We start from the raw sequence: 18,247 nt of genomic DNA on the forward strand, positions 1-18,247 counted from the left end.
ATGGCCCTTATTTTATTTGAACTTTAATAATGTAAGAACCCCCCAAATATTAAATACAGCCCTATCTCTTAAAAAGGAAAAACAATTTACATCTCTCAAAAAGTAAAACAAAAAAAGTAGTTGACACACTGAAAATGTTGATGTTTAAAATACTAGCTTAGGAAAACATATTGTCTTGATTTGGGGATTTATTTTATGTCAGATAAGCAATGATATAGCACAATTTTAATATTTAGTTGAAATATTTATGAAGAACCATCAGTACATACCTCACTGATTTTTATATATCTCCCCCAATATCTATAATACCATATATAGAATACTCAGTAATATTCTGGATCATTCTTAGCAAATGATTAAGAAGACTGATTGGTATTATTGAAATTGAAGCCATTAAACACTATTTTAGAAAAAAAAAACATGAGTGAATTAATTTTGATGAGAATGATGATAGAGAAGCTGATAAAAATGTTACAAAAATGAAAGCCCTGAATAGGAAAGAAGAATTTACTTTGCCTTATTTTAATTAATTGATCTGTACCTCCTTCATTTGAGTCTCATGTCTAGAAAAAACATTGAAATAACTTAAAATTGATATAGAACCTTAAAACTTAGATTTATTGTAATTTTTACCAGCCAATAATTACTTTAAATTGTTTTACTATTTTATAGTTTGCTATGCTATTTACTATCTTTCCACTCATTTCATTTTTTCAAAAAACCTATCTTTATCAGCATTTTGAAATTATGCAATTTAAATTATTCAAACTGAAAAATATTTTTGATTTCAGAAATGAGCAAATAGGTTATTAATAATGGATAATTAGAGCTTTGTGGCTAAAGAAGTAGCTTTTCAAATGAAGAGCCATTATAATATGTAACTTTTATAGTGGTTTCTCTCACCATTTAAGTTCTTTTGCCTTTTAACTGCTGAAATAAATCAATAAAATATTAATCCAGTTGAACAGGGAAAATGGGATTAAAACTTGTTTATAATATATATATTCAGTCTTTATAAGTAAATATGGCTATTTTTGTATCTATGTTTTCCCTCTGAACGAAGTTATGTTCATTTATTGCTACTTATTATTTTCTTCATTCAGGTTATTTCACAGTTGAGGATCTTGGGCAGATCAGTAACAGCTGGTAGCAAATTTGATAGAGAAATCTGGTCTAATGAACTTTCTCCTGTCCTCAATCTCTGGAAGAAATTAAACCAGGTTAGTAGTGAAATATTCTTCCTTTGTTTTCCCTTTTTTCTCCCTATCCTTTTTTTCCAGTTTTATCCCCAAATTGTCCATGTTGGTAAATATGTTGGTAAATTTTTGCATGGATCTGCCCTTAATGTATACAGTATCCTGGAAAAAGATGGAGGAAAGAAAAGTAATAGATCAGCCCAAGAAGCAGTGTTACCGTGTAATTTGTCTTATCCTGGTAATGTACTATGACGTCCTCTATGTCTGATACATATTTTGCTCACTCCTTGTCTTCTCTCGCCTCTTTCTGTAAAGTCAGTGACTGCTGTTAAAGGTGAAATTTTTCAAAGGAATCCAAGTGCTAAGGAAAAGCAATTCATCAACTGGAGTTGACTTGTTTCTATATTGTAAAGTAGTTATAGATTATAGATGGTTGCTTGCTCACTAGGCAAAACCATTACAGTATTATGATTACTATTCTAATTGAATAAGGACTTACTTTCTGGGATTAAAAAAATATAATTTTACAATTCTTATGTTTAGTAATACTATAAAAATGCTTATATATCACATAGCCTTCTTCAGTAAGGGAAGTCAAATTAGGCTTATTTAAGAACCTATGAAAAAGGTTAAAACTCTCTAAAAATTCAAAATCCTCAAACCTTATAGTATTGTAATTTCGAGTTATTCTGACTTAGTGTCAACAATTGGTGATTGTCAGGAGTCTGAATAAACAATGATCTCAAGTAACTGGAATTGCCACTTTATTTAGACCATCAGATTGATAAAGCTTTATATAGGTAGCTTGAGGAAAAATTAGAGAATAAAAAGAAATACTACATCCTTTGGCATCCCAAACCCATGCTCTCCCCCTTATGCTGGTCATATAAGTAATCAAATTGTACAGATCCCTTTTTATGAAATCATGGCCTGATTTCCATTCTTCATGTCAATTCATATTGAAGTTGTTATTCTTTACCTTCTTTTTTCTTAAACTAACCTTTGCATATCTTTAAATTAATAACCCAGTTTACACAAATTTATTGAGGAGAGTTGCTGTTAATCTGATTCTTATTTCTCTGTAACTCATTTGGTTTTTTCCTGTAGAATATTTTGTCTCTGATCTTCCTAAATTTCACCATAATAAATACAGGTGTGGATTTTGTTATGTTTTGTTTTGCATCTATTCGTTTGATAGTCTGAGACTTTGCAATTCCAAAAGCCAGACTTCCCAGCTATACCTGTTTCAGTTTGATCCCCACATTAGCTGGGCTGCATGCTGTGAAATATCAAGTACTCTGCTGTCTATGGCAGGTGCTTGATACTGCTATTTTTCAGTCCTAAAATGTTGACATAGTGGGCAATGTTCCATCCAGGGCAATATGAAAAGATAAGTTTGCAACCAGGAACTCTCCCAGCCTGGCTCCAGCCATGGCATCCAGCCCTCAGCTGTAGGTTACCATATTCTCCACTTACAAGTACCCAAACCTTTCTGTCTCCCAGATGTTTCCCATTCTTTTTGTGCCATCTTCTGGGTTCAGTATCCTCTTGTTTTGTCAAAGACAGGATTCAGAAGTGGGAGGTAGTTTGCCATTTTGACCAGAAACAAACATAACTTTTTAAACTTCATTTTAACTTTTATTTGTAAGATAGATATAGATTCATTAAAAGGTTATCATTATATTCATAGTAGTCAAATTAATCTATCAAATATCTTGCACTTCATCCTGTTGTAATGTTTTGTTCTTTATCTCTCCCATTTCCTTCCTGAAGCTATTGCCATAATGTAGACTTCTTTCTCATATGGATTATTGCAGAAAACACCAAATTTGACTCTCCTTATAATATATACTTCCTCTAAGTCATATTTCAGATCATCATCACATTAATTTTCCTAAAGAAAATCATTTTTCACAACATGGCTCCATATCCAACCTGACTTGTAAGCCTCTTCCATAGTAAGGTAGCTCTCAGTGATTCCGTCTGTGAGGACTTTCCAAATGCAATTTCTTTCTTCCGGAATCTCCTAGCTATGCTAAACCAGTAATGGGCAAAGTGCCAGCATCTTTCAGAAGCCTCTCAGCTGTTACTCATTTCCCTCTTCATGTTTCTATAGTACAAACTTATAAATCACATAACCATAAAAGTTATATTTTAAACTAAGCAAGTTAAGATATGGTGCTTAGGAATAAGAATTCTCTTATTTTGGGGTAGCTTTAAAATTTATGAATATAAATATTTCAAATAAAACAAACTAATGCCACATTTCTGTTTTAGAATTTTTCCATAATTATTTTTATCACTTCTGAACTTTTTAAAAAGTTTTTCTTTTGTAAAAAAGGAGTAATAATCTTTTCTCTGCATTCATTTGTTCATTTATTTCATTCATCAAATATCTATTGATGTGTCTGCTATATGCTTGGCACTGTGCTAGATGCTGTGATTTATTAAGAGATGGTAACAATACACAAAAATATAGGTATTACAGTGGTCTTTGGGAACCAAAATGAGGGAGTGTTAAATTCTGCTAAGAGGAAGTCAGAGGAGGTTACATTATGAGTAAGAAATTCTTTAGAGGGACTTCCCTGGTGGGCTGGTGGTAAAAACTCCACCTTCCAATGCAGGGGATGCAGGTTCGATCCCTGGTCGGGGAACTAAGATCCCACATGCGGCAGGGAAGCTAAATCCGTGCACCTCAACTAGAGAGCTCGCATGCCACACACTACAGAGCCCATGTACTCTGGAGCTCGCATGCCACAACTAGAGAGAGAAAACCTGCATGCCACAACTAGAGAGACACCCACATGCCACAAGGAAGAGCCTGCGTGCCACAACAAAAAGATGCCACATGCTGTGATGAAGGTCCCACATGCCACAACGGAGACCCGACTCGGCCAAAAATATAAATAAATAAATAAAAATATTTTAAAAACTGCTTTAGATTAAAAAAAGAGGTTACATGATGAGCAAGAAATTCTCTAGTTAAAAAAGAGTGTATGGTATTTCGGAGAGAGAGAAAAGTCTGCCATGTTTGTTATTCTAACCTGACTGGAGTAAAGAATGCTTTGAATAGAATGGCTAGACATAAGAGCAAAAAAATTTAGTAGGACCAGGTTGGAAAGGTTTAATGTCATGTGGAGTGATTATAATTTATCCCGTAGGCAGTGAGGATGCAATGCTAATAAGAAGGTGGGAAGGTGATATGTAAAGATCTGTGTTTTATAAAGGCAAAACTGATGATGGTATAAGCAGTGGATCCTAGAGGCCTGAAAGCCAATTTAGAGGAAGTTACAATGTTCTAAGAGCAAAATCGTGGGAACCTTATTGAATATGGTGACAATGTGAATATAAGAGAATAAGAGAAGAGAATATAAGAGAAGAGAAGAGAAGAGTCAAAGATATTTCAAAAGTAAAACCAGTCTTCAAAGGATGATTGTATGGATCTAATAAAAAAATAGATGGAACACTATTTGTCAAACATAAACTCTTTATGGATTAAGTCTTTTGTACTTTATTTCTTTAAAGATTTGTAGATTTTTAAAGTTTAGTATAACAAGCCCTAGTAGTATTGATGACGTTGCCACATTCAAGATATTTTATTAATTTAACGTTTCATGCTTGAAGGTTAAATTGTCAAAATTTTTAGTGACTGTATTAGTGATTATATCTTTTTCAGGGAAATATATATACAAATGTGTAATTATAACTTTTAACATTATTTTGTATTAACTGTTAATTCATATGTTATTATATCATCTTTTAAATAGTTTAGATGCATAATTTAGTAACATCTCGTATTTTGTGACATTTTTCTTGGGATTTCCACTGGAAAACTTAGTACTTTGTAAAACAATAATTTAAAAAGCAAAATGCTGAAAAGTATAACACATGAAAAATCTAATGTCATTTAATATTCTGCACGTATACATTCAAAAGGTCAGTTCATGCTTTAAAATTTTTATTATATACCAGCTCACCAAGCAGTTTTTAATATCTGGTTGATGGTGATAACAACTGATGAGAATTACTGACATTCTAACCAATTTACATCTCCTTTATATAGCTTGAGAACTTCCATTAATTCCCATATGATAAAAGGTACATGTAAAACTGTCTCTTTTAGGCTGATAGAATTTGTTGAGCAAAAAATAGGTGACAGATTTTTATCTGAGCAAGAATTGAACTGGTTGACCCAGTAACTAGTTTTATTATTTCTTTCTTCAGGTTCATAAGTAGATTTGTATATCTGTTAAATTACACTTGTAAACTCAGAATACCTTAATTTCAAAAGAATGCATTGAAATAAAATTAAATGAAATTTAAATCTAGAGTGCCAGGATAAACAATTAATAAGACTAGTACTTTCTTATGTTTTTGAACTAAAAATTTAAATATCATTAAAATTGATTAGTTTCATATTATGTTTGAAAAGAATGTGTATTCTACTCTGTTGACTGCTATTCTCAAATTATATTCTTTAGATCAAGTTTTTTAAATGTTTCGTTCACAAATCATAATATATAATAGTTTTCCTCTATCAATTTTTGAATTATACAAGTTCAGAATGCTACCTCTTCTTGATATATTGAACCACTATCATAGTAATTCTCTTTAACTCTTATAATGTTGCTCCTATTTTTCTGGTATTAATAAATCTGTATCAGCTTTTGTTTAGTTACTATTTGTTAGATATATCCTATTTCATACTTTCAACATTTAAATCAATTTTTATGGGTGTATCTTATAAAGAGCCTATAGCTGGATGTTGTTTGATCTTTAGTTGGAACATTTAGTCTATTTACATTAATCTGGTTTACTATATTATTATATGTTATGTTTTGTATTTTTTCTACTTTTTTTTTACTTCTTTCTTGTTTTCTTTTGGACTATTTTCTCTAATATATTGCTCTCTTAGTTTACAGATTATATATCTTTTCTACTTTTTAGTGGTATCCTATATATTTTATTGTACATACACAGATAACCCAAGTTAAACAATATATATGCCTACCTGGCAGATAATTCAAGCTTAAGACATTATACCCAAATTCAACATTTTTTTAATGATATTTTTATTTATTTTTTTAAATTTTTCAACATCTTTATTGGAGTATAATTGCTTTAAAATGGTATGTTAGTTTCTGCTGTATAACAAAGTGAATCAGCTATACATATACAGATATCCCCATATCTCCTCCCTCTTGAATTGCCCTCCCACCTGCCTTATCCCACCCCTCTAGGTGGACACAAAACACTGAGCTGACCTCCCTGTGCTATGTGGCTGCTTCCCACGAGATAAATTTTCAACATCTTTATTGGAGTATAATTGCTTTAAAATGGTATGTTAGTTTCTGCTGTATAACAAAGTGAATCAGCTATACATATACAGATATCCCCATATCTCCTCCCTCTTGAATTGCCCTCCCACCTGCCTTATCCCACCCCTCTAGGTGGACACAAAACACTGAGCTGACCTCCCTGTGCTATGTGGCTGCTTCCCACGAGCTATCTGTTTTACATTTGGTAGTGTATATATGTCCATGCCACTCTCTCACTTCGTCCCTGCTTACCCTTCCCCCTCCCCGTGTCCACAAGTCCATTCTCTACATGTATCTTTATTCCTGTCCTGCCCCAGGGTTCTTCACAACCTTTTTTTTTTGGATTCCATATATATGTGTTAGAATACGGGATTTGTTTTTCTCTTTCTGACTTACTTCAATCTGTCCATCCACCTCACTACAAATAACTCAATTTCGTTTCTTTTTATGGCTGAGTAATATTCCATTGTATATATGTGCCACATGTTTTTTATCCATTCATCTGTCGATGGACACTTAGGTTGCTTCCATGTCCTGGCTATTGTAAATAAAGCTGCAATGAACATTGTGGTACATGACTGTTTTTGAATTATGGTTTTCTCAGGGTATATGCCCAGTAGTGCAATTGCTGGGTCATATAGTAGTTCTCTTTTAGGTTTTTTAAGGAACCTCCATACTGTTCTCCATAGTGGCTGTAACAATTTACATTCCCACCAACAGTGCAAGAGGGTTTCATTTTCTACACACCCTATCCAGGATTTGTTGTTTCTAGATTTTTTGTTGATGGCCATTCTGACTGGTATGAAGTGATACCTCATTGTAGTTTTGATTTGCATTTCTCTGATTAGTGATGTTGAGCATCCTTTCATGTGTTTGTTGGCAATCTGTATATCTTCTTTGGAGAAATGTCTGTTATATATCCTGCCCATTTTTGGATTGGGTTGTTTGTTTTTTTCATACTGAGCTGCATGAGCCACTTGTATATTTTGGAGGTTAATCTTTTGTCAGTTGCATTGTTTGCAGATGTTTTCTTCCATTCTAATGGTTGTCTTTTCATCTTGTTTATGTTTTCCTTTGCTGTGCAAATGCTTTTAAGTTTCATTTGGTCCCATTTATTTATTTTTGTTTTTATTTCCATTTCACTAGGAGATGGGTCAAAAAGGACCTTGCTGTGATTTATGTCATAGAGTGTTCTGCTTATCTTTTGCTCTAAGAGTTTTATAGTGTCTGGCTTTACATGTGGGTCTTTAATCCACTTTGAATTTATTTTTGTGTATGGTGTTACAGAGTGTTCTAATTTCATTCTTTTACATGTAGCTGTCCAGTTTTCCCAGCAGCACTTATTGAAGAGGCTGTCTTTTCTCCATTGTATATTCTTGCCTCCCTTAACAAAAATAAGGTGACCGTATGTGTGTGGGTTTATCTCTGGACTTTCTATCCTGTTCCATTGATCTATATTTCTGTTTTGTGCCAGTACCATACTGTCTTGATTACTATAGCTTTGTAGTATAGTCTGAAGTCAGGGAGTCTGATTCCTCCAGCTCTGTTTTTCTTTCTCAAGATTGCTTTGGCTCTTCAGGGTCTCTTGTGTTTCCATACAAATTGTGAAATTTTTTGTTCTAGTTCTGTGAAAAATGCCATTGGTAGTTTGATAGGGATTGCATTGAATCTGTAGATTGCTTTGGGGAGTCTAGTCATTTTCACAATGTTGATTCTTCCAATCCAAGAACATGGTATTTCTCTCCATCTGTTCGTATCATCTTTAATTTCTTTCATCAGTGTCTTACACTTTCCTCATACTGGTCTTATGTCTCCTTAGGTATGTTTATTCCTAGGTATTTCATTCTTTTTGTTGCAGTGGTAAATGGGAGTGTTTCCTTAATTCTCCTTCATATTTTTCAGCATTAGTGTATAGGAATGCAAGAGATTTCTGTGCATTAATTTTGTATCCTGCTACTTAACCAAATTCATTGATTACCTTTACTAGTTTTCCAGTAGCATCTATAGGATTCTCTATATACAGTATCATGTCATCTGCAGTGAGAGTTTTACTTCTTCTTTTCTGATTTGGATTCCTTTTATTTCTTTTTCTTCTCTGATTGCTGTGGCTAAAACTTCCAAAACTATGTTGAATAATAATGGTGAGAGTGGGTAACTTTATCCTTTCCTGATCTTAGTGGAAGTGGTTTCAGTTTTTCACCATTGAGAACAATGTGTGCTGTGGGTTTGTCATATATGGCCTTTATTATGTTGAGGTAAGTTCCCTCTATGCGTATATCTGGACGGTTTTTATCATAAATGGGTGTTGAATTTTGTCAAAAGCTTTTTCTGCTTCTATTGAGATGATTATATGGTTTTTATTCTTCAATTTGTTAATATGGTGTATTACATTGATTGATTTATGTATACTAAAGAATCATTGCATTCCTGGGATAAACCCCACTTGATCATGGTGTATGATCCTTTTAAGGTGCTGCTGGATTCTGTTTGCTCATATTTTGTTGAGGATTTTTGCATCTACATTCACCAGTGATATTGGCCTGTAGTTTTCTTTTTTTGTGACATCTTTGTCTGGGTTTGGTATCAGGGTAATGGTGACCTCATAGAATAAGTTTGGGAGTGTTCCTCCATCTGCTGTATCTTGGAAGAGTTTGAGAAGGTTAGGTGTTAGCTGTTCTCTAAATGTTTGACAGAATTTGCCTGTGAAGCCATCTGGTCCTGAGCTTTTGTTTGTTGGAAAATTTGTAATCACAGTTTCAATTTCAGTGCTTGTGATTGGTCTGATCATATTTTCTGTTTCTTCCTGGTTCAGTCTCAGAAATGTGTGCTTTTCTAAGAATTTGTCCATTTCTTCCAGGTTGTCCAGTTTATTGGCTTATAGTTGCTTGTAGTAATCTCTCATGATCCTTTGTATTTCTGCAGTGACAGTTGTTACTTCTCCTTTTTCATTTCTAATTCTATTGATTTGAGTCTTCTCCCTTTTTTTCTTGATGAGTCTGGCTAATTGTTTTTCAATTTTGTTTATACTCTCAAAGAACCAGCTTTTAGTTTTATTGATCTTTGGTATGTTTCCTTCATCTCTTTTTCATTTATTTCTGACCTGATCTTTATGATTTCTTTCCTTCTGCTAACTTCAGGGTTTTTTTGTTTTTCTTTCTCTAGTTACTTTAGGTGTAAGGTTAGGTTGTTTATTTGAGGTATCTCTTGTTTCTTGAGGTAGGTTTGTATTGCTATAAACTTCCCTCTTAGAACTGCTTTTAATCCATCCCATATGTTTCAGGTCATTGTGTTCTCATTGTCATTTGTTTCTAGGTATTTTTTGATTTCCTCTTTGATTTCTTCAGTGATCTCTTGGTTATTAAGTAGTGTTTGTATTTTTTACACATTTTTCCTGTATTTGATATCTAGTCTCACAGCATTCTGGTCAGAAATGATATTTGATACCATTTCAATTTTCTTAAATTTACCAAGGCTTGATTTGTGACCCATGATATGATCTGTCCTGGAGAATGTTACATGAGCACTTGAGAAGAAAGGGTACTCAGTTGTTTTGGGATAAAATGTCCTGTAAATATCAATTAAGGCCATCTTGTTTAATGTGTCATTTAAAGCTTGTGTTTCCTTATTTATTTTCACTTTGGATGATCTGTCCATTGGGGAAAGTGGGGAGTTAAAATCCCCTACTATGGTGTGTTCCTGTCCATTTCCCCTTTTATGGCTGTTAGCATTTGCCTTATGTATTGAGGTGCTCCTCTGTTGGGTGCATAAATAGTTACAATTTTTATTTCTTCTTCTTTGATTGATCCCTTGATTATTATGTAATGTCCTTTGTATCTTGTAATAGTCTTTATTTTAAAGTCTGTTTTGTTGATGTGAGGACTGCTACTCCAGCTTTCTTTTGATTTCCATTTGCATGGAATATCTTTTTCCATCCCTGCACTTTCAGTCTGTATATGTCCCTAGGTCTGAAGTGAGTCTCTTGTAGACAGCATATATATAGGTGTTTATGTATCGATTCAGCCAGTCTATCTTTTGGTTGCAGCATTTAATCCATTCACATTTAAGGTAGTTATTGATATGTATGTTCCTATTACCATGTTCCTAATTGTTTTGGGTTTGTTATTGTAGGTCTTTTCCTTGTCTTGTGTTTCCTGCCTAGAGAAGTTCCTTTATCATTTGTTGTCAAGCTGGTTTGGTGGTGCTGAATTCTCTTGGCTTTCACTTGTCTGTAAAGTTTTTCATTTCTCCATCGAATCTGAATGAGATCCTTGCTGGGTACAGCAATCTTGGTTGTAGGTTTTTCCCTTTCATCATTTTAAATATGTCCTGCCACTCCCTTCTGGCTTGCAGAGTTTATGCTGAAAGATCAGCTGTTAACCTTATGGGGATTCCCTTGTATGTTATTTGTTGCTTTTCCCTTGCTGCTTTTAATATTTTTTCTTTGTATTTAACTTTTGATAGTTTGATTAGTATGTATCTTGGCATGTTTCTCCTTGGCTTTATCCTGTATGGGATTCTCTGCGCTTCCTGGACTTGATTCTGTCCTTTCCATATTAGGGTAGTTTTCAACTATAATCTCTTCAAATATTTTCTCAGTCCCTTTCTTTTTCTCTACTTCTTCTGGGACCCCTATATTTGGAATGTTGGTGCATTTAATGTTGTCCCAGAGGTCTCTGTGACTGTCCTCCATTGTTTTCATTCTTTTCTCTTTATTCTGTTCTGTGGTAGTTATTTCCACTATTTTATCATCCAGGTCACTTGTCTGTTCTTCTGCCTCATTTATTCCTCTATTGAGTCCTTCTAGGGAATTTTTAATTTCATTTATTGTGTTGTTCATCATTGTTTGTTTGCTCTTTATTTCTTCTAGATCCTCGTGAAACGTTTCTTGTATATTCTCCATTCTATTTCCAAGATTTTGGATCATCTTTACTGTCATTACTCTGAATTCTTTTTCAGGTAGACTGCCTATTTCCTCTTCATTTGTTTGGTCTGGTGGATTCTTGCCTTGCTCCTTCATCTGCTGTGTGTTTCTCTGTCTTCTCATTTTGCTTAACTTACTGTGTTTGGCGTCTCTTTTTCGCAGGCTGCAGGTTTGTAGTTCCCGTTGTTTTTGGTGTCTGCCTCCAGTGGGTAAGGTTGGTTCAGTGTGTTGTGTAGGTCTTGGTGGAGGGGACTGGTGCCTGTGTTCTAGTGGTTGGGCCTGGATCTTGTGTTTCTGGTGGACAGTGCCGCATCACCTGTTCATGTGTTTTCGGGTATCTGTGAACTTATTATGATTTTAGCCAGCCTCTGTGCTAATGGGTGGGGTTGTGTTCCTGTCTTGGTAGTTGTTTGGCATACGGCGTCCAGCACTGTAGCTTGCTGGTCGTTGAGTGGAGCTGGGTCTTAGCATTGAGATGGAGATCTCTGGGACAGCTTTCGCCATGTTGAGCTGGGAGGTCTCTTGTAGACCAGTGTCCTTCACTTGGGTCTCCCAACTCAGAGGCTCAGGCCTGACACCCAGCCAGAGCACCAAAACCCTCAGCCACACGGCTCAGAAGAAAAGGGGGAAAAATAAAAGAAGAAAGAAAGAAAATATAAAATAAAATAAAGTTATTAAAATTAAAAATATATTATTATAAATAAAGAAGTAATTTAAAAAAGAAAGAAAGAAGAGAGAGCAACCAAACAGAAAAAGAAATCCACCAATGATAACAAACACTAAAGTCTATACTAAGAAAAAAAATAAATAACTGACAGAAAGAACCGTAGGACAATTGGTAAAAGCAAAGCAATACAGACAAAATCACAGAAGGGAGCGTACACATACACCCTCACAGTAAGAGAAAAAGGAAAAAATTATATATGTGTATAAAGAAAAGGAAGAGAGTAACCAAATCAATAAACAAATCTACCAATGATAATAAGCTCTAGATACTAAACTAAGATAAACATAAAACCAGAAACAAATTAGATGCAGAAAGCAAATCCTAAGTCTACAGTTGTTCCCAAAGTCCACTGCCTCAATTTTGGGGTGATTTGTTGTTTATTCAAGTATTCCACAGACGCAGGGTACGTTAAGTTGATTGTGGAGATTTAATCCAATGTTTCTGAGGCTGCTGGGAGAAATATCCCTTCCTTTTCTTTGTTCGCACAGCTCCTGGGGTTCAGCTTTGGATTTGGCCCCGCCTCTGCATGTAGATTGCCTGAGGGCGTCTTTTCCCCTCCCAGACAGGATAAGGAGCAGCTGACTAGGGGGCTCTGGCTCACTCAGGCCAGGGGGAGGGAGGGGTGCAGATGCGGGGCGAGCCTGCGGCAGCAGAGGCTGACGTGACATTGCACCAGCCTGAGGCGTGCCATGCGTTCTCCTGTGGAAGTTGTCCGTGGATCACGGGACCCTGGCAGTGGCGGGCTGCACAGACTCCCACGAGGGGAGGTGTGGATAGTGACCTGTGCTTGCACACAGGCTTCTTGGTGGCTGCAGCAGCAGCCTTAACATTTCATGCCCATCTCTGGTGCCCGTGCTGACTGGTGCCCATCTCTGGAGCTCATTTAGGTGGTGCTCTGAATCCCCTCTCCTCGCGCACCCCGAAGCAATGTTCTCTTGCCTCTTAGGCAGTTCCAGGCTTTTTCCCAGAATGCCTCCTGGCTAGCTGTGCCACACTAGCCCTCTTCAGGCTGTGTTCACACAGCCAACCCCAGTCCTCTCCCTGGGATCTGACTTCGGAAGCCTGAGCCTCAGCTCCCAGCCCCCACCCACCCTGGCAGGTGAGCAGACTAGCCTCTCGGGCTGGTGAGTGCTGGTCAGCACCAATTCTCAGTGTGCAAATTAGTCTGCTTTGCCCTCCACACCCCTGTTGCTGAGCTCTCCTCCATGCCTCCAAAGCTTCCCCCCTCTGCCACCCGCAGTCTCTGCCCATGAAGGGGCTTCCTAGTGTGTGGAAACCTTTCCTCCTTCACAGCTCCCTCCCAGAGGTGCAGGTGCCGCCCCTATTCTTTTGTCTCTGTTTTTTCTTTTTCCTTTTGCCCTACCCATGTATTTGGGGAGTTTCTTGCCTTTTTGAAGTCTGAGGTCTTCTGCCCTTGTTCAGTAGGTGTTCTGCAGGAGTTGTTCCACATGTAGGTATACTTTTGATGTATTTGTGGGGAGGAAGGTGATCTCCATGTCTTACTCCTCTGCCATCTTGAAGGTCCCCCAACTTTAACTTTATATTCAGTTATTGTTGTATATTTCAATCTTCTTTGTCGTCATTGTTTACAGTCATTGTTTGTTTGGATTTGCCCCACATTTATCACTTTCATTGTCTTTTATTCCTTCCTGCATATCAGGCATTTTCATTTGGTTTCACATCCCTTCTGCCTGGAGTCCAAAAATATTCTTTTAGTGGTAAACTCTTTGAGTTTTTATTTATCTGAGTATGGCTTTAATTTATCTGTTTTAAAATGTATACTTTTTTATACTAATAGTTATTAATAGGTATAGTGAGATATAATTCCACTCTTTTCTGGTTTCTGTTGTTACCAGTTAAGAAGTTAATTTTTGTTCCTTCTTTTTTACTGCTTTTAAAATTATTTTGCCTTGGTTTGCTGCAGTTTTACTCTAATGGGATTCAGTGTGGATTTGTTTTCTTTCTGTCTTTAATTCATTCATTTTTTAAATCTTGCTTAAGAATTAATGGGGTTTTTGAATTTTGGTTGCTGTTGTACATCAGTACAGACAAGGTCTCAGTTATTTAAGTATTAACTCTGCTTTACTATTCTTCTAGAACACTGATTAGATATTATATTAGACCGTTTTTCTCTATTCATCATTTGTTTTAAGTTATTTCTAATACTTCCCATTTCTTTTTTTCTGTGTGATGCATCCTGAATAAATTCTACGGATCCATCTTCCAGTTCATTCATTTTCTTTACAGTTAAATTTTTTCTAGTTTTAAAGTTTTATATTTTTTTCATTTTTAAAACTTTTCTTAAATTATTTTCCAAATCTGCTTATTGTTTAAGGTTTTCTATTATCTCTAGAAACATTTAACATAATTGTTTTATGTTCTGTGTATGATTATTTAGTTATCTGAGACCTTTGTGGATTTGATTCTTCTTTACATTTGTCCATGAAAATAATCAATAAACAATCTGTAATAGGAATAGAAAAGAGTTTTATTTGTGCCAGACTGAGGACTATAGCCTAGAGGGCAGTCTCTCAGGTAACTGATCAACTGCTCCAGAGAAGCATGGTTTTCAGCACAGTTTTATATCTTGTCAGAACAGAGAACATCAAACAAGTCAGGAATACATTCCTTCAAAGTTTCAAAAGAAGCAGATCAGTACATACACAGTGAGTCTGTGGCTGTGGCACCTCGGAAGGGAGTCTTATCATCGAAGGAGTACTAACATTGGCATCCCAGGAAGGGAGACATTTAATCTTTATTTTTAATATGGACATTATTTTTAGTCATTGTACCCTTTTCTTTAATAATTACAGCGGATGTACAGTGTATGTTTGATAGGTCACAAGCAGGCTGTTTTAGCTAGTGTAAAATTCAAGTCAAAACATGTGTAAGCCGGAATAACTTCCCTCATATCTTAATATGTAAAAATTTCTTTCATCACATTGTATATGATAACTTGATAGTTATCTTCTTAACTTTTATAGTATTTTGATTTTTCAAAAACCATGAGCTGCTAATTATTCTGGTAATTTTTCCTATAGGAATTATTTGTGTCCAAGAATGAAAATGGATTCTACCATCCAATTTAGATTATAGGATTAGGTTTGGGTCAAGGTAAGGATCATGCTCCTTTCAAATACTTTGAGATACCACTAGTATTATCTTCTTGAAATTTATTGGAATTTCAAGGTAGTACATACAAACTAACATTAAAGTTCTGATTGTGACCAATTTTTTTTTTTTTTTTTTGCGGTACATGGGCCTCTCACTGCTGTGGCCTCTCCCATTGCAGAGCACAGGCTCCGGACGTGCAGGCTCAGCGGCCATGGCTCACGGGCCTAGCCGCTCCGCGGCATGTGGGATCTTCCCAGACCGGAGCATGAACCTGCATCCCCTGCATCGGCAGGCGGACTCTCACCCACTGCGCCACCAGGGAAGCCCTGTGACAATTATTTTTTCACAAGAGATTCCTACACATAAACTCCCCATTCCAGTTATTACCAAATTTTAATATAGTCCATTTTCCTGTAGTCCTTGGGGCACAGGTGATTGGTGGAAGGTAGTTTATTTCTATTTCACCCTTCTACTGAAGGTGTAGTCATTTGGGGTTTCAGGTTTTTTGGAGGTATCCTTTTTTACCTCTTCACCTTGAGCAGATATTAGACATTATCCCTGGTTTCCCAAGCCCATGTATATGAATACAAAAGTTCAGGTTCACCAGCACAAATGAACTTCAGTGGCTTGTTTGCCACTCTCTCACCCCTAGTGTGGAGAAATAAAAATCTTCCTGGATATCTCAGTATTGTCATAAAAAGCCCCAGCCTATGTGCCTCTTCACACACTATGAGAATTAGCTTTGTAACCATTTGTCTAGTTAATTGCTCTGATCAAAAAGGATAATAAAACTTCTATTATCTCCCTGAGAGGACCATAGATTATAGCTGGAAGTTCCTTTTAAGCCCCAGGGCACTGGAAAGACTAGAGCATTGTCTTCCTAGGTATTTCCATGACAGAAGAATAAAGCCCAAACTTGAAAACATCTCTAGATCATGGGCTCCTGGAGAGATTTTGTTTACATACTACAGGGTTGGTTAGAATTCAAGCCCATTACATTTCCTAGAGCATCCTCTTTGGAGGGGAAGACAACAGCTGCCTTCTTCCTTTTTTTTTTTTTTTTTTAACATCTTTATTGGAGTATAATTGCTTCACAATGGTGTGTTAGTTTCTGCTTTATAACAAAGAGAATCAGCTATACATATACTTATATCCACATATCCCCTCCCTCTTGCGTCTCCCTCCCCACCTCCCTATCCCACCCCTCTTGGTGGTCACAAATCACCAAATTGATCTCTCTGTGCTATTTGGCTGCTTCCCACTAGCTATCTGTTTTACATTTGGTAGTGTATATATGTCCATGCCACTCTCTCATTTTGTCCCAGCTTACCCTTCCCCCCACCCTAACCACTTCTCCCATCCCTTGCATACCTTGCCCAGGGAGTATCTGGCTACTTACATAGGATAATTGATCTGGCTGTCATCTGGTCATCTCAAAGGTAAGACCTGGAGCAAAGGAGTAGGAGCAACACATTATTTACTGTGAGGTAATAAATAATCTGTCTCTAATCCAGAATACTTCATGTTAACATTCAGGATGAAATTAATAAAGATGCAGACTGAAAATCCAACACTCAGTTGTTTCAATAATTATTTCTTACTTTCTTCTCAGATCATAGGTATTTGGGTATATTTAAGAAGTTGCTTTAATATTTTATTCAACATATTCAGTTGTTTTCAGCAGTATCTAGCTCTGCTAAAAACAGAAGCTGAAATTCTCTGTTTCTTATTTTGAAAAATTGTAAGTTACACATCTCTCTTAAGTGATTATGCTTTGTAGACTTTCGTATTCTGTTAAGTAATATTATGCAGTGTTGGAATTAAAAAAAAATTCTCAGTGAATATGTGCATTGACTGTTGAAATGCTGACTGTTCCTTTTAGTCTTAAAGTTATGAACCAATTTGCTCACTATACTAGAACAGTTGAGTATTTCTCAAACTTTAGAACAACACATGTGCACACACACACACAAAAGCATTTTGTGCTTTCTTATTGTCTTTCTAAGAGTTAGCTGAACACACAAGAATGCCAAAAAAGCATTCCATTGTCATGAAAAAATGTACCTCATTTGTTAGGACGGCATGAAAGAAAAGATAAACTATTCATTGTGGGTCCAGTTTGAACAAAATGTCTTCCTATTGTTTCCTCTAAACAGGTATAAATTTTCAAATTCTATGACATTTCTTATCATTCTTCGTAATTCACTCTTCTCTCTCCCTTTCTTTATATTGCTGAAACCGTTAAAATATAACAAAATAACTTCATATGGAAATTTATGGTGTGCCAGGCACATAGTCAGTAATACTCTAAAATGTTATTCATTTTCTGCTTAAATATCATCATTAGGTCTTTTAAATTGAGATTGTGTTTTTACTCTATTATTCTACTAAGTTACATCTTTTCTTGATAGCTTCACAGAGCAGCAGAATCATTCCTCTAGCCAAGTTATGGAGCAGATAGCCTATTAAAGTTCTTTCCTAGAAATAAATATGGTTTTGTTAATATCCCATTTTTATATTAATCCCTAGTTTTCTTTTAAAAAAATGCCATTTTGTTTTACATATCCAAGATATATATAAATAATGGCTTTCTATCAGAGACCCAAAAGATACAGACAGATCTAAAGGTCCTTTTAACAGTGATGACTGCCAATGCTGTACCTCTCTCCCTAGGGATAACTACTGGGTTTGGTGTTTATTAATATCACAGTATTATAAATAAAAGCTATGAAATTCTCAAGGCATGTAAAATTAGTAATTTCTGTTTTAAACAAAAGCTCCATTCTATTAGCACTCACTAGCTTCCTTTTGATTTTTCTTTTAGAAAGATGTAGTAGCTTACAATATCAGCTTCAGTGCATCAACTCAAAATAACCACCCCCCCTTCTCTCTTTCAGCCTTGACTTTACTTGCTATTCTAGTCACCAGCAATTTTACCTTTTATTTCAGTTCTTCAACACGTTTTTTTTTT

At 35.7% G+C, this 18,247-nt stretch overlaps 1 protein-coding gene across 1 annotated transcript in view; it reads left to right on the forward strand.

Annotated features, from left to right (window-relative positions):
- Positions 1 to 18,247, forward strand: part of DYNC2H1 (dynein cytoplasmic 2 heavy chain 1) — a 369,596-nt gene that overhangs the window by 286,533 nt on the left and 64,816 nt on the right. The window contains exon 83 of the mRNA XM_024768920.1: positions 1,104 to 1,220. Coding sequence (XP_024624688.1) covers positions 1,104 to 1,220 — 117 coding nt within the window. The remainder of the gene's footprint in view (positions 1 to 1,103; positions 1,221 to 18,247) is intronic.

This window comes from Neophocaena asiaeorientalis, unplaced genomic scaffold, assembly GCF_003031525.2.
Source record: "Neophocaena asiaeorientalis asiaeorientalis breed wild unplaced genomic scaffold, Neophocaena_asiaeorientalis_V1.1 scaffold151, whole genome shotgun sequence".
In the NCBI taxonomy this organism is placed as follows: Eukaryota; Metazoa; Chordata; class Mammalia; order Artiodactyla; family Phocoenidae; genus Neophocaena; species Neophocaena asiaeorientalis.